The sequence below is a fragment of the Sciurus vulgaris genome (assembly GCF_902686455.1).
Source record: "Sciurus vulgaris genome assembly, chromosome: 13".
NCBI classification, from domain to species: Eukaryota; Metazoa; Chordata; class Mammalia; order Rodentia; family Sciuridae; genus Sciurus; species Sciurus vulgaris.
The window spans coordinates 71,370,458-71,396,176 of record NC_136474.1 but is presented as its reverse complement, the minus strand read 5'-3'; the positions used below and the strand labels follow the sequence as shown (position 1 = coordinate 71,396,176).

Here is a 25,719-nt window from a genome sequence, read left to right as displayed (position 1 = left end):
GGGCTGAGCTTCACTGGGTGGGGGAGACTCACCCCGTGGCTCTATTTTAGTCCGAGTTTCTCAGCGCCTCCCCTTCTTGAATCCTGGGTTCTGGAGCGACTGGAGATGCAGTTACCCTCTAGTCTGCCATCTTGGATTGCCCTGTGGAAAAAGCCTGCGGCCGGAGGGGGCCAGGGCCACCTAGAGAGGTCTCTGGCTGCCCTGCCCTGGTCCCAGAGGCTACTTGCGGGTTGGAGGTCTCTGCTAGCTCGGGGACTTGTGGCCGGCTCTGTGTAGAAAGGCTCTCACTGGGCGGTCTGCTCCGAGAAGCTAGCCTAGAAAGTCGCTTCCCGCCAGAGGGAGCCAGGCTGCTTGGGGAAGTCCCTGGCTGCCTTGTTCTGGTCCATGAAGAAACCCACGGGCCAGAGCTCGCCGTGCTGGCTCAGGGACTTGGAGCTGGTTCTGTGCAGAAAGGCACTCACTGGGGGGCCTGCTCCAAGAAGCTGGAGAAGCTTGCCGTGTGGAAGGAGCCCACTGCCGGAGTGCGCAGGGCTGCCTGGGCTGCATATTTAAAAATTATTTGATATTAGAGTTGAATGCTAAGTGTGTGAGTATATGAGTGAGTGTGTATATGTGTGTGTGCGTGTCCAAAATAGCAAACATCTCAAACGAGATCATCCAGTCTGTTAGTCTAATTAGGCAAAGCTTGTAATTATCAACGAGTTTCCTCTATTTTATGGCTCTTCATTTTTAATTAAATATGTGACTCTAGCCCTTACACTAGTTTGATGATGAACTGAGGAAGTCCTTCCTATGATCACGTAGCTCGTTGGAGACGGAGTGAGACCTGGAACAGGCCTTCCATTCCTAGTTCGGTGACTATTCCCAGACACCACCCTGCCTTTTCACATTCAATACTGGTTTGCTTTGGAAATAAGGATATCATTTTCTCCAAGTATGACAATGTGCCTCCCCCAATCATACGCCCCAATCATATGTAGCCCACCAGGGCAGAGGTGCATGTGTTCTGACCTGATCTATCCACCTGTTGCATCAGAATGGAGCTTGTAGGTGTAAAGAACTGGGACCTACCTGCTTTCTGAAGGCTTCTAGACAGTTCTCATGATGTTAGCTTCTCAGTCTCTACTTCTGAAGTTACCTGATGCTTTTATTCCAAGTCTTTTCTGCCCACAGCTCTGATCAACCACCTCTTCTCAGGTGTTCTCAAACTTCAGGGTGCATTCTCTCCTGGGGGCTTGTCCAAACACAGATGGCGGGGTCCCACTGCAGAGACTCTGATTCATTGGGTCTGCAGTGGGTTCGAGAATGTGCCAGTCTCACCAATTCCTAAGACAAGGGCAGTGCTGCCTTGGGAAACCACACTTTAAGAATCTCCGGGCCAAGGGGCGTGCCCCTTTTCTGTGACTCTCCACCTTTCATGATTCTGTTTTCTCTATTTGTCCCTCCTCCTATCCTTGGTTCATGAATGTTGTATAAATACAGCTAGAGGTAAACTTCCTGTCCAGGCAATTGGGATTAAACTTTGCAGATAAAGTGACATCTGAGCCAGGACTTCTGTCATGGCTGTTCCTTGGTTTTTGTCTTCTGTGATTCTATTAAAGAACCATTTCAATGTGAAAAAAAAAAAAATCTGGTGATTGTCATGGGTTGAGGCTGCTTGTCCTACCTGTAAAGGCAGTTTGACATCAGCTTTCCCCCAATTGCTTTTTCTGGCCCACAGATATTTCTCTTGTACTTGGAACCCACTTGTGTCCTCATTCAGATCTCCTTTTCTTGTCTGGATGCTTCTTTGTAGCACTAAACAGAGCTGATGGCAACATCCCACTTCCTCAGTTGGTACCAGTGCGTAATGAATAACGTGCCAGGCTTCCCGGAAAACACTGACATGCAGAGTCTTGGACTCATGTATAATGAGTAACTACCAATTTAAAATCAATTCTGAGTTTGAAGTTGTGTGTCCCTAGTTTACTTACAAAATAATGGCCAGCCAAATAAGCAATTAATGCCATGCCTGGGAGCCGAGAGGTGTTTGGGGGTGATCGTGTTGATTAACAGAGACCAGAGACATGGACGAAACTCGGAGCAGCCTACAATTTATTTCCACCTTGCCTTTCCCTCGGGAGCTACAGGAGGCAGTAACATCAACGAGATCAGCATTTTCTGCTGTGATTATACACTGCTGATGAGTGGGCAAGAGAGTCCACGGAACTCGAGTGCCAAACGCAGTAGCTTCTCGTTAATCAGACAGAGCTGTAATTTTTAAATTAAAGTACAAGAGACTCTGGTACTTACCCATGTGTTTAAGTCTTTCACTGCTCACGTTAGCAATGTAATTATTTTTAATCGTCCACAGACTTCTCAACAGGAAGAATTTGGGATCTCTGTGACCCTTGGGCCCCAGGGGGCCCCTGAAGAGAGAGAGAGAGAGAGGACCTTTGAGGACTTCCTACTGAATGGACCTTAAAGGTCCCAAACAAAGGGGGTTGGAATTCTCGGGCAGGAAAATTTCTAAATTCCCTCTCATGTAGCTTCTGGGAATTGCTAAAAGAGTAGGCCTGGCCTGAATCAAAATTCTGACAGAGGGAAGGCTGGCATCCGGGTCTTTACTCCTCCTTGGTGCCCCAGGTTTCTACTTTCTGGGTTCACTCCAGTCGGTGCAGATCGTTCCTCTTACTGTTAGCACCAGCATATCCGTGAGAGCAGAACTCCAAGACTCACCTTCACTCACACAAAGGCCAAGGGTGCAGAGCGCACAGCATTGGATTTTCAGAAGTCCATTAGGAGAGGCAGCAATGATTGAGTTTTGAATGCTGTGGCCCTGGGAGCGGACATGGGCAGGGGGCAGGAGAGTTTTCCTTGGGCTTTCTGTCTTGGTTTAAGTGTCTCCTTATGCCTGCTCTTCTCAGGGCAGGCTGAGGGGACAATGATTCTTTCCCTTTTTTCCTAAGTGCTTTTCCCACCTAACCGTTTCTTCATGCCCTCACGTGAAGTGGTCCAGCTTAGTTTTCAAATGTCTCTGTCTCCAAATAGAAATGGGTGCGTTACTGAAAACAGAAATTGGGCATTGAATTAAACATCTTGGTGACTTGTTCCTAATATATTTCAACTTCATTTTACATGGATGACCAAGGAGTAGTGTTCATTTTTAAAATAGCTTTATTGAGATAAAATTCATGTGTCCTACAATTGGCTCCGTTAAAGTGTACAAGTCAATGGTTTTTAGTACCCTGATAAAATCATACAACCATCATCGCTATCCAATTCCAGAGCATTTTCAACTCCCCAGAAAGAAATCTCATACTGATTAGGGGTCATGCCATTTCTCCACCCTACCCTTCACTCTCTAACAAACACTCCTCTACTTCTGTCTGTCTAGATTTGCCTATTCTGGACGTTTCATGCAAATGGAATTATACATTGTGATCTCTTGCATTTATCTTCTTTCAGTTAGTGTGTTTTCAAGGTTCATCCATATTGTAGCATGCATCAAAACTTCCATTTCTTTTTATTTGTGAATAATACTCCACTGTATGGATGTAACACATTTAACTGCTGATGATCATTTAGGTTTTTTTCCACTTTTCAGTTATTATGAATAATGGTGCCATGAACATTTACATCCAAGGTTGGTTTTCAGTTCTCTTGGGCATATACCTAGGAGTAGAATGGCTTGGTCAGATGGTTATTCTTTGGTTTACTTTTTCAGACCACTACTGAACTGCTTTTTAAATAGTTACACCATTTTATCTTCTCACTAGAATCTGTGAGAGTTCCCATTTCTCCACATCCTCACTGACAGTCATTATTCTTTTTCAGGAATGTTTTGGTTATTCCAGGTTCCCTTGCAATTTGATGTGAATTTTGGAATCCGCTTGTCAATTTCCACAAAATCCACTGAGATTCTGATAGGGATTGCATTGAATCTGTACACCAGTTTGGGGAGTGTTGCCATCTTGACAACGTTCGATCTTAAAATCCATGGACATGGGATGTTTCCATGCTCATTAATTGAAATCTTTCAAAATTTGGTAGTTTTCAAAGAATAAACATTTCACCTGTTTTGTCAAATTTGTTTCTAACTATTTTATTCTTTTTGATGTTATTGTGAATGGGAATGTTTGCTTTCAGATGCTTCATTGCTGAAGAATAGAAATACAATTGATTTAGACATATTGATCTTGTGTTCTATAACTTTTCTGAACTCATCTGTTAATTCTAACAGTGTTTAGTTGCTCTCTAATACTTGATCATACCACCCATGAATAGCTATGATTTTACTTTTTCTTCTGCAACCTGGATTCCTGTGTAACTTCACTTACCTGGTTGTCTTGCCCCAAACATCCAGTACCATGTTGAATGTGTGGAAGTGTTGAGAGGGGACACCCTTGTCCTGGTTCTGATCTTAAGGGAGCGCATCCATCTTTCACCGTTGGGTGTGAGGTTAACTGTGGGCATTTCACAGAACTTCATGAGTTGAAGTTCCCTTTTGTTTCTGTTTTGTCGATGTCTTTTATTAAGAAAGGGTGCAAGATGTTGTCAAATGCTTTTTCTGCATTTATTGAGATAACCATGTGATTTTGTTTTTTATTCTATTAGTATGATCAAATACATTAATTAATTTTCAGAAGTTAAACCAGTTTGTATCTCTGAGATAAATCCTATGTCATCACAATGCATAATTCTTTATCTATGTTGTTGGACATGGTTTGATGATATTTTGTTGAAGCCTTTTATGTCCATATTCATGAAAGATATTGGTCTGTAATTTTCTTTTCTTGGGATGTCTTTCTCGGTTCTGGTAATGGCATAATGCTGGCCTCATCAAATGAGCTGGGGAGCGTTTACTCTTCCATTTTGGTAAGAATTTGAGAAGAATGGGTACTTTCTTGCTTGAAGGTATGAGAGAATTCAGTGGTGAAGACATCCGGGCATGGGCTTTCCTTTGGGTGTAGTGTTTTGATTATGGATTCAAACTTTTTGCTTGTTATAAGTTTATCCAAATTGTCTATTTCTTTTTGAGCCAGTTTTGGTGAATGCTCTTACTTTTGACCTAATCCAAAGTGAACCCTTTGAATCCATAGTGTGTCCCTTGATAGAAGATAGTTAGGTCCACTTTCCATCTTACAAGTCTCTGTACTAAAGAGTCCAATTATTTTGTTATTGTTATTTGACTACTAACAGCTTTCAAGTCACATCACTTCATTTTCCCTTTCTGCCTCATGTCTAGGTGAGCTGATAAGAAAGCCTAGATCCTTTGTCCCTTGGCACCTGGTGGAGTTGAAATCACATCAACCCGATCGAGGCACAGGAACTCCTGCCTCTGTCTCACCATCTACTTTGCATAAAACCCCAACCTCCCTGATGCCTCAAACTATTTCTGGATCTTTTTGGGAGCCCATCAAGCTCTCCCAGGAACTCCTCATTATGTGACTAATACATCTTACATTTGTTCTTGGCACAAGTGTACATCACTAGTTTTAATGTCTTTGCAAATTTGGCGGGGACAGACCCAACCCATCTCTGCAGAATGATTGCCACACTCTGTCTTTTGATTGAAATGCTAAGTCCCTTTACATTTAATGTAATTGCTGATGCAGTAGGATTTATATCCACCATCTTGCTGTCTTCTTTATGTCTTATGTCTTGAATGTTCCAGTATATATTACTTTTTTAGTATTAAATAGATATTTTATAGAATGGTATTTTATCTTTCCTTGTTATTTCTTTTACTATTTATTCTTTGAGTTATTTTCTTAGTCATTGCATGGGAAATTACAATTAACATCTTAACCAAAAACAATCTAGTTCAGATTAATATCAACAATTTCAGTAGTGTCCCCAAATGACTACAATATACGTTTGTTCCCTTCTGCTCTCTCTTGCATTAGTATTGTTGTATAAATTGCATCTTGACACATTTGGAGAGACAGGTACACCTCCCCCATGGTGCATTTTCAATGTAGGAAAAAGCTATTGTGGCTCCATTTGGTGATTTTCTCTCTTCTTCACTTTCTGCCATGTCCTCAGGGCTGGAGGGTTCTGAAAAGAAGGAGAAGTCTCAGTTAGGATTCATAAAGAAAAAGTCATCTTCCTTCAGAGAACAGGACACATAAGAATTGGAGAACAACCTAAGGCAAAAAGGTTTGCAGGATCAGATGAACCAAGGGGCCAAAATGTTTGGACTAGACCATCCCTGAACACTGGCTGACTCTAATGGTAGAGTCCCCTGAGGGGGCACACAAACAAGATAGGTTTCCTATCTTTGGAAACTGAAATTTGAAAAGTCTGGAGTGGAGCTCAGGAATCTGAATTCTTATGGAAGTTTTTCAGGGATTCTGACGTTTGGCCAGGATTGGGTCTCTCTGGTCTGGCTAGGCCAAGGGTCTTGGGGTTGAGCCAGTTCTTGCCTGGATCACTGCAGCAGGACTTAATTGTGGATAGGGAGCAGGCTCCTGTGAGGAGCGGGGGAGGCAGACCTTAGAGATGGGTCCTGGGGGTGGTCAGCCAATGGAACCCCTCTTTCCCTCTCTCCCTGCCAGTGGCCCGGTACCGTGTGACTGTATGCACAGGGGAACTGGAAGGTGCGGGGACTGACGCCAATGTCTATCTCTGCCTTTATGGTGACGTGGGGGACACAGGGGAGCGTCTGCTCTATAACTGCAGGAATAACACCGACCTCTTTGAGAAGGGCAACGTAAGTCGCAATAACCTGCCGCCTTCCCCTCCCCATCCGGTTCCCTTTCTTTTTCCTTTATCTTTCCTTTTCTTTTAAAGTAGAGCCAATGACTCATATTGGAACTTCATCCACCGGATAGCCTCGCTCTGGATGTGGGGAGCAGGTGACTGGGAAGTCCTGGCAGGAGCCAAGGCAGTGCCTAGTTTTTTGGGTCCCTAGATATTTGTCCCACTGTGATTCACTAACACGCATGACACCTACCAGGCCCCTAGGACCATGCAGCTGGGAGCTGGAGAGCCACCCGAGAGGGGCCATGGTCCCTCCCACCCCTGAGCTTGGAGAAGAGGGAAGGGAGGGACAAGCACCTTTCCTACATCCAGGGAGGGGGCTGGGGAATGGTGCTGGACCTCCATATGTATGCTAGTGGACCCAGGCTGGAGGAAAGTCGGGCCTCCAAGGCCAACCTGGGAACTTCACCTTCTCCACTGAGACCACTGGGGGCATCTTGTTCAAGTCCTTTTTGAAAAAGAAATCAAGAAAGGCACTAATATGGGAGTGGGAAACTGGTCTCTGCTCCTAGCCTCTTTACACCAGTTCCAAGTATCCCACGTTACCCAGACATCCAGTGGGTTTATAGGGGAGGCTTTATGGAGCAGTGCGGAAAGAGTCAGGCAGGTAGGGGGCAAACCAGCTCTGACCCAACCATTCCATTCCCCTGTGCTTCCATCTCATCCTGTCTAAAATGAAAAGATGCTTACCTGTGGCTGACCATTGTGGGGATTAGGGATGGCTGATGTACTGCCTCTCAGATCTGTCCCACAGCACACAGTAGGTACTCAGTAAAGTCATTGCTGCAGATGAAGTGAGGCTTGAGTGAGCTCACAGGCAAAGGGCAATTGCAGATGTCTTCACCCTGTCTCCTTTCTCTGCCACTGCTTCCTTGGTGTTAGTCAGCTTCCCATTGCTGTGACAAAATACCTGACAAAAATTCACTTAAAAGAAAGATGTGTTCATAGTTTCAGAAGTTTCAATCCACAGTTGCGTGGCCCTATTGCTTTGGGCCTGTGGTGAGGCAGAACATCATGGCAGAGAACATGAGGTAGAGCAAAGCTGCTTACCTCATGGTGCTGGGAAAGCAAAGGAGGAGAAGAGGGTCCAGGGATGACACATGCCCTTCAAAGGCATGCCCCCAGTGACCTACCCCTTCCTACTAGGCCCACCCCCTAAGATTTCTGCCATCTCCCAATAGCACCATTGACTGGGGACCATGCCTTCAACTCATGAGCCTTTGGGGGACATTCCAGACCCCAACTACAACAGCCAGGGCAGGATCAACCCTGGGTTGAGAATGGAGACCTATTCTGAGGCCCATCCAAGTTGAACTACTTCTTAGATGTTGGTTGTGGGGCAGAGATTATCTGAGCAGGATGTCGCAGGTGGGCTCAGGGCATCTGGGGAGGGGGCTGCCTTTACTTCCCATGTATTCTTATATTTTCTCTCCTTCCCACCCACCCACATTTTCTCCGCTCTTCTCTTTTCCTCCTCCGTCTTCTGACATCTTTGTCCATCACTGCCGCATATCTTCAACTAGACCTAGAAATTCTTCAGCTCCTTTATTCTTGCTGTCTCTGTAACTGGAAAAATTTCAAAATTGGCAAGACCATTTGGTTCCCCAGTCAATTTGAATCATCCCCTTCCGTAGAATAGCTAGTGACTGATAACAGCTTAACATATCCGTATTCCTGGGGGAAGCTGCATTTTAAAAGGAGATTGTAGGGAATGGCCATGATTTAGCCAAAAAAACCAGGTTTCAGTTGTAGGGAACTTGACATGTACAATAACTTCAGCAGGAGAAATTGGGAGAGGGCTGCAGTCTGTTCTCCACCCGTGAAAGACCAGTAACCCTCCCTGTGAGCTCTGCCTTTTCTGATTTCTGGGTTTGTGTCTCCCTTTAGTGTTTGGGTCCTGGGGTAGCCACCACCTAATGGATCCCAACTGACCCGGCTGTCTCTCCCTCCCTGAAGGCCGATGAGTTCACTATCGAGTCTGTCACCATGAGAAAGGTGAGGCGGGTGAGGATCAGACACGATGGCAAAGGCTCAGGGAGCGGCTGGTACCTGGAACGGGTGCTGGTGAGAGAGGAGGGCCAGCCGGAGAGTGACAACGTGGAGTTCCCGTGTCTCAGGTACCTGAGTCCCATCCGCTCGCGTTTCCTCCAGCTTAGGCTCTGCTCCCTGAGTCTGCAGGAGACCCGACACTACTGCCAGGGCCAGGGAGCACAACCAGCTCGAGGCTGTCGGGGAAGAGGCAGCCTTGCTGGCAGTGCTTAGACCTGAGGCCCATGTCCCAGCCACCCTGGCTTGGGCCTGTATCTGGTGCACTTCTAATTTGCTCCGTTTAAGTATCAAATGTTGGTATTTTCTCATAATAAAACTTGACAATTTCTGAATCTAAATGAGAGCTACTGCAAAGAATTAGTTGCGTACTGATTAAAGCTTTGGAATTAAAGGTGTGTTTTTGTTTAAACAGTCTTCTGACCACATCTCTTCCTGCTTAGCATCTTTTCAAGCTATCTCACTTTGTCTGCATTTCCTTTCCCCAGCTTGTGAGTGAAGCTTCTTCTCTCTTTCTTTCTCTCTCTTTCTCTTCTTTTGTGTGAAGCACTTGGATTTCTTACATAGCCAGCTTGGGTTCCCGTTGGGCATTTTAGACAAGGGATGACTTGAGTCGAGGTGGTCCTTGGCTTTCTCCTTGAGCAACTCCGGGAGGCTCACGCAGTAGGATTAGCTTGGGGCCTGCGCCTGTGCGCTGCTTCTTTCCTCAGCTGAGCCTTCTCTGCCAGGATAGGAAGCATTTAGCTAGGGCAGGTGTGCGTGTGTGTGTGTGTGTGTGTGTGTGTGTGTGTGTGAGAGAGCCCAGGAAAAGAGTAATGAAGCCACCAACAGATTGATTTATCCATTTAGCAACATCTTACTGAGAAACTGGGCTGAAGTGTTTGAAGCCAAAAGGAAACAGTTTTTTTTTTTTTTTTTTTTTTTTTTAAGTATCTATTAATACCCAGCAAATATTTAGGTGGAAATGAAATGATGAGTCATGGTTTCCTTTTACCACTGGAAGAGGCCGGGGATGGATCAATGGAGAGAGAAGGAAGAGCTGCTGGGATTTCCCATGGCTGGGGCCTGCTGGCTTTCCAACCTTCCCCCCTGCAAATGTGTGGCCAGGGCACCTCACAGTCTTTCCTCTTCTGTAGGCTCTGTGGCAATGGGAGTTGCCAGAATGACCTCAGCATGATGAACAGAAAGGGAGGTCCCAAGGGGTCAATTTAAGGGAAACTAGTTAGCAGCCTCTGTTCCCAAATCCCCCCTTATCTCTGCTCAGGGTGCCGTCATGCGTCTTCCTGTCTTGGAGTCTCCTGGGTTCATCACCAAGGCCGAGGAGTATAACAGCTGAGCGATATAGGGTTAACTCATAGATAACTGACTGCAAGGTCCCAGAGGAATGGAAGACCATGAGATTGGGAAGGGAGGTTGAGAGAGAAAGGATGGCAGAGGTCATGTTGCCTCTGTTGTCCCTGAGACAAGATAGCCTATTAGTAAAGCAGACTACAGTTCCCAGAGACCTGAGCGCCACACCGGAAGGTTTAGGGAGAAGCAGGGCCTCCACTTCCCAGACTCTCTGGCCTCTCTCTGGAGTGCGCTAGGGGTGGGCTGTGAACATAAATACCAAGACATAAAGTCAGAGATGTTTCGGCAAGAGGCCAATGTGTTGGTCCATAATACCCTGCAGAACACTGAGGTTGTCAATTCTGCTGCCATGAGCCCCAAATCGCCAACTGCCTGGGCCACTGGGCACTGGGAAAGGTACTTTCCAGGTGGGTAGTCCGCCCCCCACCCCCGAGGGGGGATGACAGCAGAGAGCTGGGCCGTGGCTTGCTGTGACATAGTGATGCATCACAGCTGTCAAACCCTGCAGGGCACAGACCCAGCTTCTTCTCAAAGACGACTCACTCATCCTTGAAACTGCAGGTCCAGCCCCCTCACTGTGAGCCCTTTTCCTGCCTCTGCTTCCTCTAGCACTCACTTTGGTCCAGCACCATCTTCGTCTTTGTCCCCAGTGCTGCGTGCGGCTTTTCCTGTCTTCTTAATCAGACTGGAGGCTCTCGATGGTCTTGGCTGGGTCTTGTTCATCCCAGTGTCTTCTCTGCCTTCTCCCAGTCCAGAGCTCTTAGCACAGTGCCAGGTACACAGAAGGCTCTCGAAAGAGAGCTGGTTGCTTTTGATGGCAACAATGCTTTGTTCACTGTGAGCACCAAGGGCCTCCATCCTGTGGCCGTCCCCTTCCAGCTTCATTGGCCAGCACGCGGCCCTCACTGGCTGCCTCCCATCCACACGGGCCTCTATCAGCTCTGGATTTCCATCAGGACACGTTGTTCCCTTTGGGATGCTCCTCCTCCTCCTCCTGGTGCACGCATGCTCACCCTTCTGGTCTCAGCAACACCCACTTGATACCTGCTCTAGGAAGTCCTCCTTTGCTGGTCTGGGTGGGCTGCTTTCTTTGTTGGGAGTCCCTCTGGATCCACTTTCCTTTGTTCAGTTCAAAGTTCTGGCCACCCTGGTGACTGCAGGAAGGGCATGATGGTTGGGGTGTCTGCCTGTCCCCCTCAAAGTACTGACATCGACCTGTTTGCCCACCAGGTGGCTGGACAAGGATAAGGATGATGGGCAGCTGGTCCGAGAGTTGCTGCCCAGTGACAGCAATGCCACACTCAAGAGTGAGTTGTCCCGATGAGTGGGTGGTGGGTGTGCCCTTGGCAGGAAGGGTGCCCTCCTCCAGCTGGGCAGAAGGGAGCCCTTGGAGCAAACGCGTGCTCTCCATTTCAAGGAGGCAGCCCTGGGGCGGTGGAGAGGAGTGGCCCTGAGGGAGGGGCTGGAAATGTCTGGCATGTCCTTTTGTGCTGTCCCTTTGTGGCCACAGGTGTGAGGCCTTGAATGCATTTGGGTCAACAAAGTAGCAAGAATAGTAACACCAGCTAATGAGCCCAGTGTGGAGGGCACCTGCCAGGCCCTGGCAAGGAGGAGCGCGTTCTGAAGGGACTGCTTTTGAGGATGTGTTTAAAGCTGGATTTTCTCCCGGAGGCCTTATGGTTTTCCTCGCGGGTGATATTTCTTCTAGTGCTGTGGTTTCATCATGAGCTCGAGGCAAAATTTAAAAGAAACTTACCTCTGAGTCCTAACAATACCAACACCTCATGGTTGTGATTTCTGTCTCATCTGCAATATCCCAAAGGGAGGTGGAGCTGATGCTATTCCTTCTTTAGATGGAGAACTGAAGTCAGGAGGAGCCAGAGGTTGATACCTGACCTTTGCTAAGATCAGATCAGAAAGTTGGAATTGGAGTGTCTAGTGTCTGGACTCAGAATTACAGGACTTAAGAGATGGGAAGGACCTCAGGAGAGAAGGTGACCCGCAACTGTGTTGGGGACACCCCTATCCCCCATACACCAGGCCTGTAGTCAGGGATGGAGCTGGCACGAGTACCCAGGGCGTCACCATCTTACATCACTTTCTTCCCACCCTAGCAGCCTCCTGTCTTGCTGTGTGGACAGGGCTCTCAGTCCCCAGCTTTCCCAGTCAGAATCTTAGATAAGGTTTAGAAGGAAACTGGCATAAGAAAGAGATCTTCTAGCTCCTGGTACATCTTTCAGCAAGGAAATCCTTAAATGCACTTGGATGTCCCTAGCGGACTGATCTGAACCAGGCCTGGCCATCTGCAGGGCTGACCCTCAGCAAGGTAGGCTCAGCTCTCTTTATCCAGTTCTTTTTTCCCAATGGGAAGACCCCAGGGAATCTGAGTGGCAGGCCCTGGAGATAGCTTCACTTGCCCCTCAATTCTGCTTCTCCTTTCCCCAAGACACGAGTTCTGGAGCACGCTTGGAGAATTCTGGATCTTGCCTCCATGCTATCCCAGGAGTCATCTTTTCTTTGGGTGTTTTATCCATGTGCACAGGTGATGCAGAACTTTCTGGCTGATAAAGTCACATCTGCATGGGTCCAGTTAAGATCAGGGAGCTTTAGGTCCATGTCAAGATTTCACTCCAGACTGGTGACTTCTTAAATGTCACCATCTTGCTCCAAACATACGATCTCTGAGTCTCCTCTTCCTTGCCTGGATAACTGGGGTGAGAATCCTTAGCCACAATGCTGTGTGCCTGGAAGGCTCAACGCTGTCAGATGATGCACCCTTGGTCTCAGTTTCCTCGTCCATCAGAGGAGAAGCTGGGCCAGGTGATTGCTGGAGCTCCTCTTGCCCTAAATTTTGGTGCCCTGGCCTGTGGTTTGTAATGTCCCTTCCTGTTCTCAGTATTCACCCTTCTGGAGCAGGCAGGGTACCTACTAGAAATCCACAGAGATGAAGGGAGCTCCCACCCCAAGTCACAGGACCTGATTTCTTGACTCCCAGCCCATGTGTCCCTTGGCTGCAGACTGCCATCTTATCCCCTGCACTCTTCTGCTTGCCCTCTGATCTGCACTGACCTCCCCCTTTCTCCCTCTGCCTTGGACTGCTCAGATTTCCGTTATCACATCAGTGTGAAGACCGGGGATGTTTCTGGAGCCAGCACAGATTCCAAGGTTTATATCAAACTCTACGGGGATAAATCCGACACCATCAAACAAGTTTTTCTTGTCTCCGACAATAACCTCAAAGATTATTTTGAACGTGGCCGGGTTGATGAGTTCACGCTGGAGACCCTGAACATTGGAACTGTAAGTGTCCTTTCCCAAGGTAGTGTGACATCATCCCACCTATTCTGCACAGGACCACATATGGATCTACCTGCATGTATATGCACACACTCGTGCACACATGGGTGAGCCTATTTTGAAGGAAAAGAGAAGTTAACTTGGGGATTATTTTAGTCAGCTTTTCGCTGCTGTGACTAAATGATCTGATCAGCACAATTATAGAGGAGGAAAGGTTTATTTGAGGGCTTATGGTTTCAGGGGTCCTCGTCCATAGAAAGCCACCTCCATTCCTCAGGGCTGGAGGTGAGGCAGAACATCATGGCGGAAGAGTGTGGCAGAGGGAAACAGCTCACATCATCAGGAAGCAGAGAGAGACTCCACTCTTCAGATAGAAAATATATACCCCAAAGCCATGCCCCAATTCCAATCTCCTCCAGCCACACCCTACCACTTCAATTAATCCCATTAGGGATTAATTCACTGATTGGGTTAAGACTCTCACAACCCAAACATTTTTCCTCTGAAGCCTCCTGCATTGTCTCACATGTGAGCTTTGGGGGACACCTCACATCCAAACCATAGCAGGGATCATTAGTGAGGGATGCTGTTTTCCAGATATGATCTAAAGTTGCCGAAGATCTGTGAACAGTGGCTAAGCTCCCAGGGCCTCCTGGCGGGTGGAGTTTTAGTAGCTTTACCACGAACATTTTACCTGCATGGCCAGAACCAGTGCACCTGGGTCACAGACACTGGAGAGGGGACATTGGGTGCAGGAAAGGAAAAGAGAGAAGGAAGTACTAAAGGAAAGCCTGAAAATGCCTCCCCCCACCAGACTGGAGTGCGCATTGGAATTATGTTTCAGTGCACAATTCCAGGCCACCCCTGAGAGATGCTTTCTTAGGGGGTGGGACCCAAGAGTCTCCATCTCTGAAGGTCCCAGGTGGCCCTGAGCACTTCATCAAACATAAAGCTGGCCCCAAGAGGGGCGAGACCGCTTCGCTCGACATACACTGCAGCAGCAGGGAAAGAGGCCAGTGCGAGCTGAGCTCAGCTCTGATCTGTGCAGAGGTTTCTAAGGCATTTTTTAAGGGAGAAGGAAGGAATAGGAGGAGGTGAGCAGGGACTCAGAGTCAGGGTAGTGAGGAATCACAAGTGGTAAGGGGAGGCGGGCCCGTGTTATGGTTTCATCTGGAAAAAAAGCCTGATCCCCAATATAGCAGTGTTCAGAGGCAGACTGCATCATAAGGACTCTGACTCATCAGTGGATCAATCTATCTGATGGATTAATAATTTGAGTGAAACAGACATTATTGCCTCGTGAACATATATGACTGCATGACCGATGAGATCCATTTATTTGTTATTTAGAATAAATAAAAAATTAATAAAAAAATTTGAACAGACTTTCTGAGAGGTAGTGAAAACAATAGGCAGGTGGGGTGTGGCTGGGTCACTGGGGCAAGCCCTTGGGAGCTCTATCTGTCCCAGACCCCTTTCTGTGTCACTTTCTCTGTTTCCCAGTTGTCATGAGCACAGCAGATTTCCTCTGCCATGCTCTTCTGCCATGATACTGGAGCTAGCCAACCATGTACTGACTCTCTGAAATCATGAGCCAGAATGATTCTTTCCTCTTCTAAGTTGTTTTTGTCAAGTGTTTGGTCATAGCAATGGAAGGCTAATTAACATAGACCACATGACACCGCCTGGGTTTGCTCCCTGGCACCTGTCCTTGTTAGGTTCTACCCTCCAGAGCCTGAGCAGGGCTACCTGCAGGTCTACCTGGAACCCGAGTGCATTCTTTTGACAGCCTCGGGTTTTCTCAGGCAGGCATTTTAAGGGTGCCAGGATCATCCCAGGAATGTGACCTTGAGCTCTTAGAAACTATGCTAGTGTTTTGTTCAAGTCATTTTAGGTCAAGGTCGGGACTTAGCCAAGTAAGGTCTCAAGAGCCTGGCTGGGCTTTGGTCAAGGTGAGACTCTTGACTTGATCTGGAGAAACAAAGACCTAAACCCTGAACTTGACCACTGGGGACACCCCCCAAAATGTCTGTGTGGGGAAATGTGTTGCACCTGCTGCTCTTGGAGGGGGGGTTGTGTGGTGGGAACTGAGGCAGTGACAAGCCCCCTGCTGCCTCTGCTTCCTGCCCTGCTCTTCTCTGTAGCCCCACCCTATTTCTAGAATTCTCTCCTCCCATCAACACACACTCTGGGGAACCATCTCTTATCATTTATCTCTTGAGGTTAATGAACTTCAATCTAGGTTTTCCTTGATCAAAATGTATTTACATTTGAAGTTGAATCAATAATTGTTGAGTGGAAGTGCTGTTCCCTTTCCTAAAGGATTTTTGGCAGCAGCCAACAGATCAATGCTTTGTCTGTGGGGAGGGGAGGCGGTGGGAGGGCCTGCAGGCCCTGCCAGGTATTGCTTGAAACACCAGTGTGGCCAAGAAGCTGGGAGCTGAGCCCCGTGTGCCAACTGCCTGGTCAGGGGCCCAGCATTTCCACTTGTTCCTCATGCCCGGGTCACTTAACTTTGTTTACATCAGTTTTCTGATTCTCAGCATTAGCGTTGGAAGTGCAACTGAGCAATTACTCTGCCTCCAGGCTAGGTGTTATAGGACTGAATGACAGTCCCTGCCCTCAGGAACCTTCCAGCCCCATCAGATAGAAGACACCTGCTCTGCTTTGAGCCTTTCAGCCCATGACTTCCTGGGACATTCATAGTCCCACCCAGCAGGAAAAAAAATGAAACTCTCCTGTGTCCCTTGGCATGCACTTGAAGGGACCTCAGACCTTGTAAACAGCCGATTTCCTTCTGACAATTTCAGGGGACCTGGCTTCATGCACTAGTATATGACAGATACTAAGAGACACTAAGAGAAAGGAGCAGGGCCTGCGCAGACACTTCTCTAAATCTGCCCCTTTGGCACAAGAAATAGCTAGTGTCACCCTTCCAAACCATCACAGAGAGAATCTCAGGGCAGGAAGGGTTCTTAAGGACCATCAATCAGGTAATTCCATTGGATGTGAGAAAGTCCACAAAACATCAAAGCAATCTGATGTGGAAAGCCAAGTCCCCTCAGGATCCTCCACACTCTCTGTTGCCTGCAGGCAAAGATGTTAACATGACAAAAGGCAAAGTAAGTGGCTAGAGAGGGACTGGAGGAGGGGATGGAAGCCCCAGGTAGGAGGGGAGACCCCCTGCTACCCCAGGTGGCAGATGGCATGGCCGGCCAGACTCAGCCTCTCCTGGGAGCCTCCCTCTTCCAAGGAGCTAGAGATCCAGTTGAGGGGAGACAGTGAGGGAGGCTTGGAAGTTTCCACAGCCTACTCCTTGTGCACCCTCACTGGGGTCTCCTTCCAGATCAACCGGCTGGTCATCGGGCACGACAGCACGGGCATGCATGCGGGCTGGTTCCTGGGCAGTGTCCAAATCCGCGTGCCCCGCCAAGGCAAGCAGTACACCTTCCCTGCCAACCGCTGGCTGGACAAGAACCAGGCCGATGGGCGCCTGGAGGTGGAGCTTTACCCCAGTGAGGTCGTGGAGATCCAGAAATGTATGCAAGAGGCTGGAGGGACTGGCAGTGTTGGTCCCCTGTGTGTGGGGGCTGGGGAAGGAGGAGGGACCTTGGGCCAGCTGGGTCTTGTCTCCAGTGGTGGGGAGAGGGGAGTCTGTGGGGAGACGAGGGAGTCTTCCAGTTGCCTCTGGTACTATGGTTCTGGGAGGCAACAAGGGCGTATTTTACAGATGGGGAAACTGAGGACTCCATGGATGGAATTTTTTTCTGGGATAAAGGCTGCCAATGATATCTGGAAAGTGCACATTCTCAACCCCATGGAGAAGAGTTTGAGGCATAGTCCATATCTTGCCCTGGGAGCACTGGCCGAGGAGATAAGACAGCTCACTCATTTTTTCAGTGGGTGTCTATTGAGGTTGCTCCAAGCCAGCCGGGCTCTGGGCTTTGCAGAGGCCACGGTGAGCAAAACAGAAAAAACCCCTGTCCTCACAGGCCTTCCACCACAGCCGTGGTAATAAATAGAAAAGATGAAGCACCGAGCTCTGAAGAAAGCAAAGCAGTGTGAGGGGTTAGCAGGGCTGTGGGTGGAAGGGCATCTTAGACAGGATGGTGACTTTTCCGAGGAGTCAAAGTTCAAGGTGATCTGCCCCCACTGCATTTCATGTGAGCCCCAGAGCATGGTAGGTCAGAGACTCCTGAGGTTATCTAGAGGGTGGAGAAGACAGTGGGACAAATTCCGGCAGGGGAAGTCCCTTTCTTCATCTGTCTAATCCACCTGAGAGCAGCTGCCCTCTGCTCACATCCACAGGCTGCCCCCTGAGAAGGAGCCCCACCCCAAGTCAGCTCTTCCTTTGCCAGGACCCTTTGAATCTTTTCACGTGCACTTCATCTCCTTAGCCCACCAGAAAGTTCTCCAAAAGCTGTACCGAACACACATGCTTCACAATGGCACCTGCCATGTAAGAATGGACCCCTTTCCTCTTTTATGAATTAAAACTCGATTTCCAACAGAGCAGTCCAGGTATTAGTCAAGGAGATAAAGATTCAAAGACAACACAGGGTTGAGGCGCAGCTCAGTGGTAAAGCACTTGTCTAGCGTGTGCAAGGCCCTGGGTTCCCTCCCTAGCAACACACACACCCACACCCACACACACACACACACACACACACACACACACACACAGCAATTTGTCCTCTCCCTTCCTTTTCGCCCTACCTAGTTCTAACTAATTTAGCTTGTTCCTCGAAAATATAACTCCAAACTTTTTAATCGTACGCTTATCTGTTTTCTATTTTTCAGTCTTAGACATTATCTAGCATGTCTAATGATGGGAAGAGGACATGACTGTTCCCTGGAGTCTGATTGGCTAGGCTTGCCTTTTCCACCAGCCACTCAGTTCCGCTAAACCTCAGTTTGCCCATCTGCAAAATGAGGGATGATGCACTTCCTCATGGTGCTGGGAGCAGGTTAGATAAGATGATGCCGTGAAGCAGGGGCACGTGGAACAGGCTCGGGGAGTGTTTGTTTTGTGACTATCGTTATTGCTATTACTGAGTGTCCTGTTTCTCCCATGTTTGCTGGCTCAGTGGTCCACTACGAGGTCGATGTTTGGACGGGGGACGTGGGTGGTGCAGGTACCACCGCCCGAGTCTACTTACAGATCTACGGTGAGGAAGGCAAGACCGAGGTGCTCTTCCTCTCCAGCCGCTCCAAGGCTTTTGATCGGGCATCCAAGGACACGTTCCAGGTGTGTGGGATGAGCAGCGGGGGTGCCCACAGAGGTCCAGTGGACACCAGGATGGTTCCCTGGCTGTTCTTATTTCTCAGCCGACACCCACTCAAGCACAGCTGCCTCCCTGCTGCTGGGTGGGAGGTGCTACCTGGAGCCCAGGTTGTACTAGGGTCCCCTGGGCTTCCTGGGGGGGTCCTGGGGGTAGTGAAGCTGGGTGTAGAGTTTTGGACCAGGATTCTCTTGTGACTTGGAGAGGAACCTCCTTTTTCCAGACCTGAGTTTTTGACCTATAATGAACAGATTGGGCTAGATCAGGGGATGTCATCTTTGGTCTCCTGTTGCATTCACCTGAGGACACACCCCAGACAGTCAAGACAGATCTCTGGAGGTGGGACATGTTTCCGAGGTTTTCATTTTTGCAGCACTGAGATCAGATCCAGGGCCTTATGCATGCTAGGTGAGCGCTCTACCTCTGAGCAACATTCCCATCCTAGGATGTCTTTCTTTTAGAAAGTTTTACCAGTGATTCTAACATGCTGTCAATTTTGAGAACCCAGGAGTGGATGATTCTTCCTTAACCAATGATGGCCCTATGGTCAGGTTCTTCCATCTACCTCCCAGCCTGTGGCTTCTGGTTCTGCAGTTCTCTCAGGTCTGATGACAGGGCCATGGTTCTGGTTGGTGGGAGTTTAATGCTGTGTTCTAAATGCTCCAGGCCTCTTCTCCCGCAAGTCTCTGTATAGAAGTAAAACTATGTGAATGTGACCATATTGTTGGTAGACCAGGAAGATGCAGGGGTGGCGTCCCTTGAGGGACTCATGGATCTTTTATGTTGAACACAGGATCGTGTGTATGCATGTGCAGATATGTATATATGGATAACATGTTCCTGTTGGGTGCTATCTGTGTGTTTATGTACCATAGGGTCTTGGCCTTCAGTGAAGGTCCTTACCCAGTGCCCAGAGGAGAAGGCCCTGGCCAAGCTGGATCCAGGTCAGAGTCACAGGTGTCTAGCATATGAGAGCAGGAGAGGCCTTGTTGAGTTGAATGTCCTCATATAGTGCTGAGCAGGCTGAGGCCTGAGTATTTGATCTCTCTGAGTCTCCACTTCCTCATTAGCTAAAGTCTCATTTTATAATACCTGCCAGGCTGGCTTCACAGTCCCTGTAACAATCCAAAGAGTCAATGTTGGGGAATGCACTCAGTTATGGAGATGTGACCAAGCAGTGCACCTTCTGGGGGTGAGCTGGCTGGGCAGGGGAGCCGGGCATAGCTGGGAGGGCAGATGGGAGGGGGCACAAACAGGCCTCCATGGGAAGGGTGGTCACAGGGGTGCTGTAACTAGGCAGATGCTGGAGAGGAGAACTAATGTGCTCAAGACACGGTCCACCAGGCCCAGTGCCCATTTCCTAGGTAGTGGGAAAGAATAAATTCTGCATTCCCTGGGCCCTGGACTCCATCGTGGCTGATGGTTTTTTTCACAAAGATGGTTTGGCCAATTGTGAGTTCATGAGCAGGAAGTCAGGAGACTTGCAGTCTCCTCTAGGTCTAGAATCAAATCATGGAACAGCAGTGACCATAGGACAGCCCTAGGCTTCAGTTTTTCCTGGCACTCAAGTGGGATAACTGGTGGAACCAGGCTTTGAAAAGGGTCAGACACCCAGACAGGGGTTTATCAGCATCAGGGTACCCAGGAGGAGCTGGACTAGCAAAGATCCCATGTGAGCTTCTCCCTGGGGTCTGTATCGACCAGACCTCAACTCATGCAGGTCCTTCCTGAGAGCATGTGGTTCAGGACAGAGTGACAATGCCATCTAAGGCTGAGGACTCTGTTCACACTGCCCTTGGAACCAGTTTGCGCTACGCCCAGTGGGGAGAGACAGAATGATGGTCCCCACCCTTAAGGAACTCAGAGCCCTTAGGGACAAAGAGTGCATCCAGGCCAGGCCAGGATGAGCTCCAAGCTCTCGAAGAAGGGCCAGTCAGGCCAGCTGAAGCTGTGCGTCTGGGATGGGCCTGAGATCTCTGGGGACATGGATGAGAAAAAAAAGAACACTTGTTTTCTTTTGCTTATTACAAAAGTTACAGATCTAAATACCAAAAAATCTTGGGAAAGTAAAGCCTGAAGGACACAAAACGTTTTCAAAAAAGTAGTAATAAAACACAGGAATGGGAATGAATATGTGTGAGCTAGGGATAAGGAGAAAACCAAGGCAGGCCAAGAGAGGGAACCACAGGACTGAGCAGTGTGTGTGTGAGTGGGAGAAACGGGGACATGAGATCGACTACCACAGGGGTTAGAAGAAAAGGAGTTTGCGGGCCACTGGGGCCAGGCCCGAGGAGCCGGGTGGGGCAGGGTTGGACAGGGGAGCCAGGGAACACTTGAGTGCAGAGGCCCTGGGCCTCCTGAGCCACAGCCCAGCACGGCAGGGCCTGCTCCTGACTCTGCAGGGGAGGCGGGTTGGCCACCCCAGCTACTCTGCCTTGTGCCCTGCACAGCTGGAGGCGGCAGACGTGGGTGAGATCTACAAGATCCGGCTGGGGCACACGGGCGAGGGCTTTGGGCCCAGCTGGTTCGTGGACGCTGTGTGGCTGCGGCAGCTGGTGGTGCGGGAGATGGAGCTCACGCCGGAGCAGGAGGCCCGGAAGAAGAAGGAGAAGGAGAAGCTGCGGCAGCTGCTCAAGAAGGAGCGGCTGAAAGCCAAGCTGCAGAGGAAGAAGAAGAAGAAGAAGAGGAAGGGCAGCGACGAGGAGGAGGAGGGCGAAGAGGAGGAGTCCTCGTCGGAGGAGTCCTCGTCGGAAGAGGAGGAGGAGGAGGAGGAGTCCGAGGAGGAGGAGGAAGAGGAGGAGTTCGGGCCGGGCATGCAGGAGGTGATCGAGCAGTACAAGTTCGAAGCCCACCGGTGGCTGGCCCGGGGCAAGGAGGACAACGAGCTGGTTGTGGAGCTGGTACCAGCGGGCCGGCCTGGTCCTGAGCGTAAGCCTGAGGGGCCATAGTCCCCTAAAGGGACCAGGGAGGAATTAGGGGTGGCTCGATCTCCCTCACATAAAGGCTGAGTAGGTGGGCACCCACCATGATTCCCGAATAGCTCTGCTGGCCTATATCTGAAAAGCCACCGGGGACAGTTCTGTTTGGGGCTGAGCATGGCCCTTGGCCAGAGGTGCTCAAGAGGATCCAGTGGCTTGGAGAGGGGCCTTGATATAAGTAAATGTGGGGGCCACAAGGAGAGGGGGTTGTCAAAGTCAAATGTTGCTCTTAGCTTCGCTGTGAAGATGCCCTAGGTGGGAAGAGGGGCAGGTTCGTTTCCAGGTTGGCACAGAGGTACCCGTAAATTCTTCCTACTCCCAGGGTTTGCCTGGACCTGAGAGGCTGGCTCTCAGGCCCGCCTCATGGTCCTGGTGTCCTCAATGCTGCATCTTTCTGTGTCTTCAGCCAACACCTATGAAGTCCAGGTGATCACAGGGAACGTGCCCAAGGCTGGCACAGATGCCAACGTCTTCCTGACCATCTACGGTGAGGAGTATGGGGACACGGGCGAGAGGCCCCTGAAGAAGTCAGACAAATCCAACAAGTTTGAGCAGGGGCAGGTAGAGTAAGGGGTGTCTGTCCCTTGGGGGTGGAACTCAGGCATGGGACCTGGTGCCCTTTGGTGGTCCCCATGACTGCCCCGCAGCACACAACATCTGCAAGCTCTCTAACTGGGTGCTTCTTTCCACCCACCAAGGTGTGGTGGTAGTGCCTCTTCTCTAAATACCAGCACATGGTGGAGGGTGAGAAGAGGACAAGCAGGTTCTAATGGAGCCCCAGGCCAGCTGATTCTCAGGGACAACTGGAGAATAGTATCTGACAGAGGCTCAGGCAAGGGGCACCTTGAAGAAGGCTTGGTGGGAAGGGGAGACTTCTAACTGGGCAGATAAGTATGGTGCAGGTGTATGAAGATTACAGTGAGCCAGACATCGTGGTGCACACTTGTACGCCCAGTGACTTGGGAGGCTGAGGCAGGAGGATGGCAAGTTCAAGGCTAGCCTCAGCAACTTAAAGAGACCCTGTCTCAAAATAGACAACAAAAAGGGCTGGGGATGTAGCTTCACAGTAGAACACCCTTGGATTCAATCCTCAGTGGAACCAAAAATTAAAAAATAAAAAAGACAGTGAAAGATGTTTGCAGAAGACAAGGCCGCATGAGTGAAGAGGTGGAGGTGGACTCGGGCCCAGCTTGAGGATGGCTTGGATAAGACCAGTGGGGTGGGTGGGGCCAAGAGGTGCTTGAAAGACAGGCTGGAAGGTTGGACTATATCCTGAGGCAGTCTGTGGAAAAATCCGTGAAAAACGCAAGGCTCTCACTCTTCCAGGTGAAAGGGAAAAGCAGGAAAAAATAAATCCGTAGTTTTTATCCCTTGAGGTTTCACAAAATCTGCTGTCCCCTGTCCTTCCCATTCCTGTCCTCATCCCCAGATCAGGTTCTTTCATCAACACAGAGGAGGAAAAACAATAAACCCCATCCATTAAGATACTTCTGGACTCCACGACTTGATTTTTTTCTGGGCCTCTTGCATTTTCCTTCAGCCCTCCTTCCATGGCTTGAGCACCAGGGTGCCTCCTGCATTTCAGTGCTCTCCTTGAAAAATGGTGGCCCCTCCCTTCCCAGGCTGGGGGAAGTTGCTGCAGAAGACAAAACTAGCACAATTGGTGAAATCTGGATATGGACTCTATATTAGATAATGCTACAGTCCCCAGTCATACAACAACTTGTCATTTTGGTCAATGACAAGTGATGGCATACATAGCAGTAATCCTGTAAGACTATATCACCCAGGAGCATCTGGCTAGTTTTTGTAAGTACATTCTTATTTTTTTTTTTCACATAATAACAAAAATCACCTAGTGACATAATTCTCAAAATGTATCCCTATCATCAAATGACACACGTCTGTATGTGTGGACACTATATTTCACATATTTGGTCATTGCACTGTGACTATATGAGAATGTTCTTGTTCTTAGGGAATTCTCGCTGGAATATTTAGGGGTGAAGGATCATGGTATCTTCCACTTACTTTCAAATAGTTCAGAATAAAAGTAGAAAGGACAGCAAGAGAGAGAACAGATAGAGTAATACAGAAAATGTCACATGTAAGTGTAGATATAAGTTAAGGTGAGCAGACTTTCATTGTATTATTTCTGAAAGCTTTATGAAGATTTGAAATCTTTTGTGCAATAAAGAGTCAAAAGAGGATACCCAAGAATACCCCATTCACATTTGGGGTCCTGGTGTCGTCAGCTTCCTCCGGTGCATATGGCAGCCCACGTACACGTGTATGGTTCCTTTCCATCTTCCCACCTAAATGGCGAGCAACTCCAAGCCTTCTGTTTCTGTCAGTCACTTTGGATTTGCACAGGACTGACTCATGGCAGGTGCTTAATGAAAATTTGTGGTTGAAGGAGAAGATGCACATGAGCACACACACGTGGTGGATCTCTGTGCACCCCTGAGACACACGTACACTAAAAATCTGGCATCCAGCAGAATTGTCAACTCTCTGCCTCTCTCTCTCATGGTCACCTTCACCTTCCCTCTCTTCCCTCCACCTTTCTTGGCAATGAGCAAGAAGATCCCCTGGCATGGGCTGGTTAAAAACCAACAGTACAGAGTGAACACCAAACTAATGAGCTGTGGTTTCCTTTGCTCTACCCCTGGTTGCTTTGGGTTTTATCATCCACCTCTGGGTGATGGGTCCTTAGGAGAGGGGGGCTGATGGTAAGGTGGGGAGAGGGTGGGTCTTACCCCTCTGAGTGCTACTCTGGCCTCTTCTAGACAGACACCTTCACCATCTACGCCATTGACCTGGGGGCTCTGACCAAGATTAGGATTCGCCATGACAACACAGGCAGCAGACCAGGCTGGTTCCTGGACAGAATAGACATCACCGACATGAACAATGAGACCACGTGAGTGGGGCTGGAGGAGAGGGAAAGTGGCCATTCTTGCCACTAAGATAGTTCTGAGAGAGGACTGGGGGTTGGAGGGTTGGGTGCAGTGATGTCTGTGGGTGAGGGTGGGCTAGCTGTGACCTCTGTAACAGCTACTAGGGTGGGTTGGGTCCCTGTGGTATATTGAGTGCCTTGCCACCTTCCCTCTCCTCTCACTGGGCAGCCACTGGAGCTTCTGGCTCTCAGACGACAGTCTAGAGAATGGCCGCTCCAGGTTTCCCATCAGTTCTGAGAGTCTGGGTTTCAGTCCCTATTGGACCTCACTGGCCCTGTCTCCATGTCCAGGCCTAGCTCACCCAGAAGACCCTCCATGGAGAAAAGAGCTTCCCACACTTAGTTTTAATATTCTAGACCAGAAATCAGCAACCCTGTTCTATAAAGCCTGCTCAGAAAATATTCCTAGCTTTGCAGATCATTTGGTCTCTGCAGCAACAACTCCGCCGGGGAAGTACAAAAGCAGCTGTAGATGATACCTAAATGGGTGGGTGTGACTGGGTTCCAATAAATCTTCATCTACGGACACTGACATTTGAATTTCATGTGATTTTCATGCCACAAAATATTATCCATCTTTAGGCTCCCCTGTCTAAGCATTTTAAAATGCCAAACCCATGTTAGCTCCTGGGATGTACATGAATAAGCAGGTGCCAGGCCAGATCTGGCCTCTGCTGGAGACTCGCCCTGCCTCCCACTCTACCCTGCCCACCATTCCACGGAAGACAAGGCACAACCCGCAGATGGCCCAGTGTTATGACTCTGTGGGGTCGTCATGGTGGCACATAAGGACTGAGACAACCTTGTGGCTGGGAACCAGGTCAGACTGGGGAGTCTGACCCCTGCCAGAACCTCACCAAGTCACCCTGGACAAGGGCTTCATCTCCACGCTCTCATTTCCTCTTCTAATAAGTGGGTCTAGTATGTCAGTTCAGCTTCCTTCTCGAGATTCTGAAAACCTAAGGCATTTAAACTTGGAAAAGATAAAGTACTGCCCAAAACAGGAGGCAAGTGACAAGCTGTGAGCATCCCCAGTTCCCCCTCTAGCCCCGCCGTGGCTGAT

General features: G+C 49.0%; 1 protein-coding gene across 2 annotated transcripts in view; it reads left to right on the top strand.

Moving 5' to 3' along the window:
- The window catches only part of LOXHD1 (lipoxygenase homology PLAT domains 1), a 162,154-nt gene that overhangs the window by 63,844 nt on the left and 72,591 nt on the right, over nt 1-25,719 (top strand). The window contains exons 14-22 of one of the 2 annotated variants that reach the window (XM_079108765.1): nt 6,540-6,694; nt 8,701-8,861; nt 11,371-11,447; nt 13,244-13,440; nt 16,784-16,976; nt 18,525-18,685; nt 21,170-21,647; nt 22,104-22,258; nt 24,487-24,620. In XM_079108765.1, coding sequence (XP_078964891.1) covers nt 6,540-6,694; nt 8,701-8,861; nt 11,371-11,447; nt 13,244-13,440; nt 16,784-16,976; nt 18,525-18,685; nt 21,170-21,647; nt 22,104-22,258; nt 24,487-24,620 — 1,711 coding nt within the window. The remainder of the gene's footprint in view (nt 1-6,539; nt 6,695-8,700; nt 8,862-11,370; nt 11,448-13,243; nt 13,441-16,783; nt 16,977-18,524; nt 18,686-21,169; nt 21,648-22,103; nt 22,259-24,486; nt 24,621-25,719) is intronic. The other variant, XM_079108764.1, reaches the window with a different exon arrangement.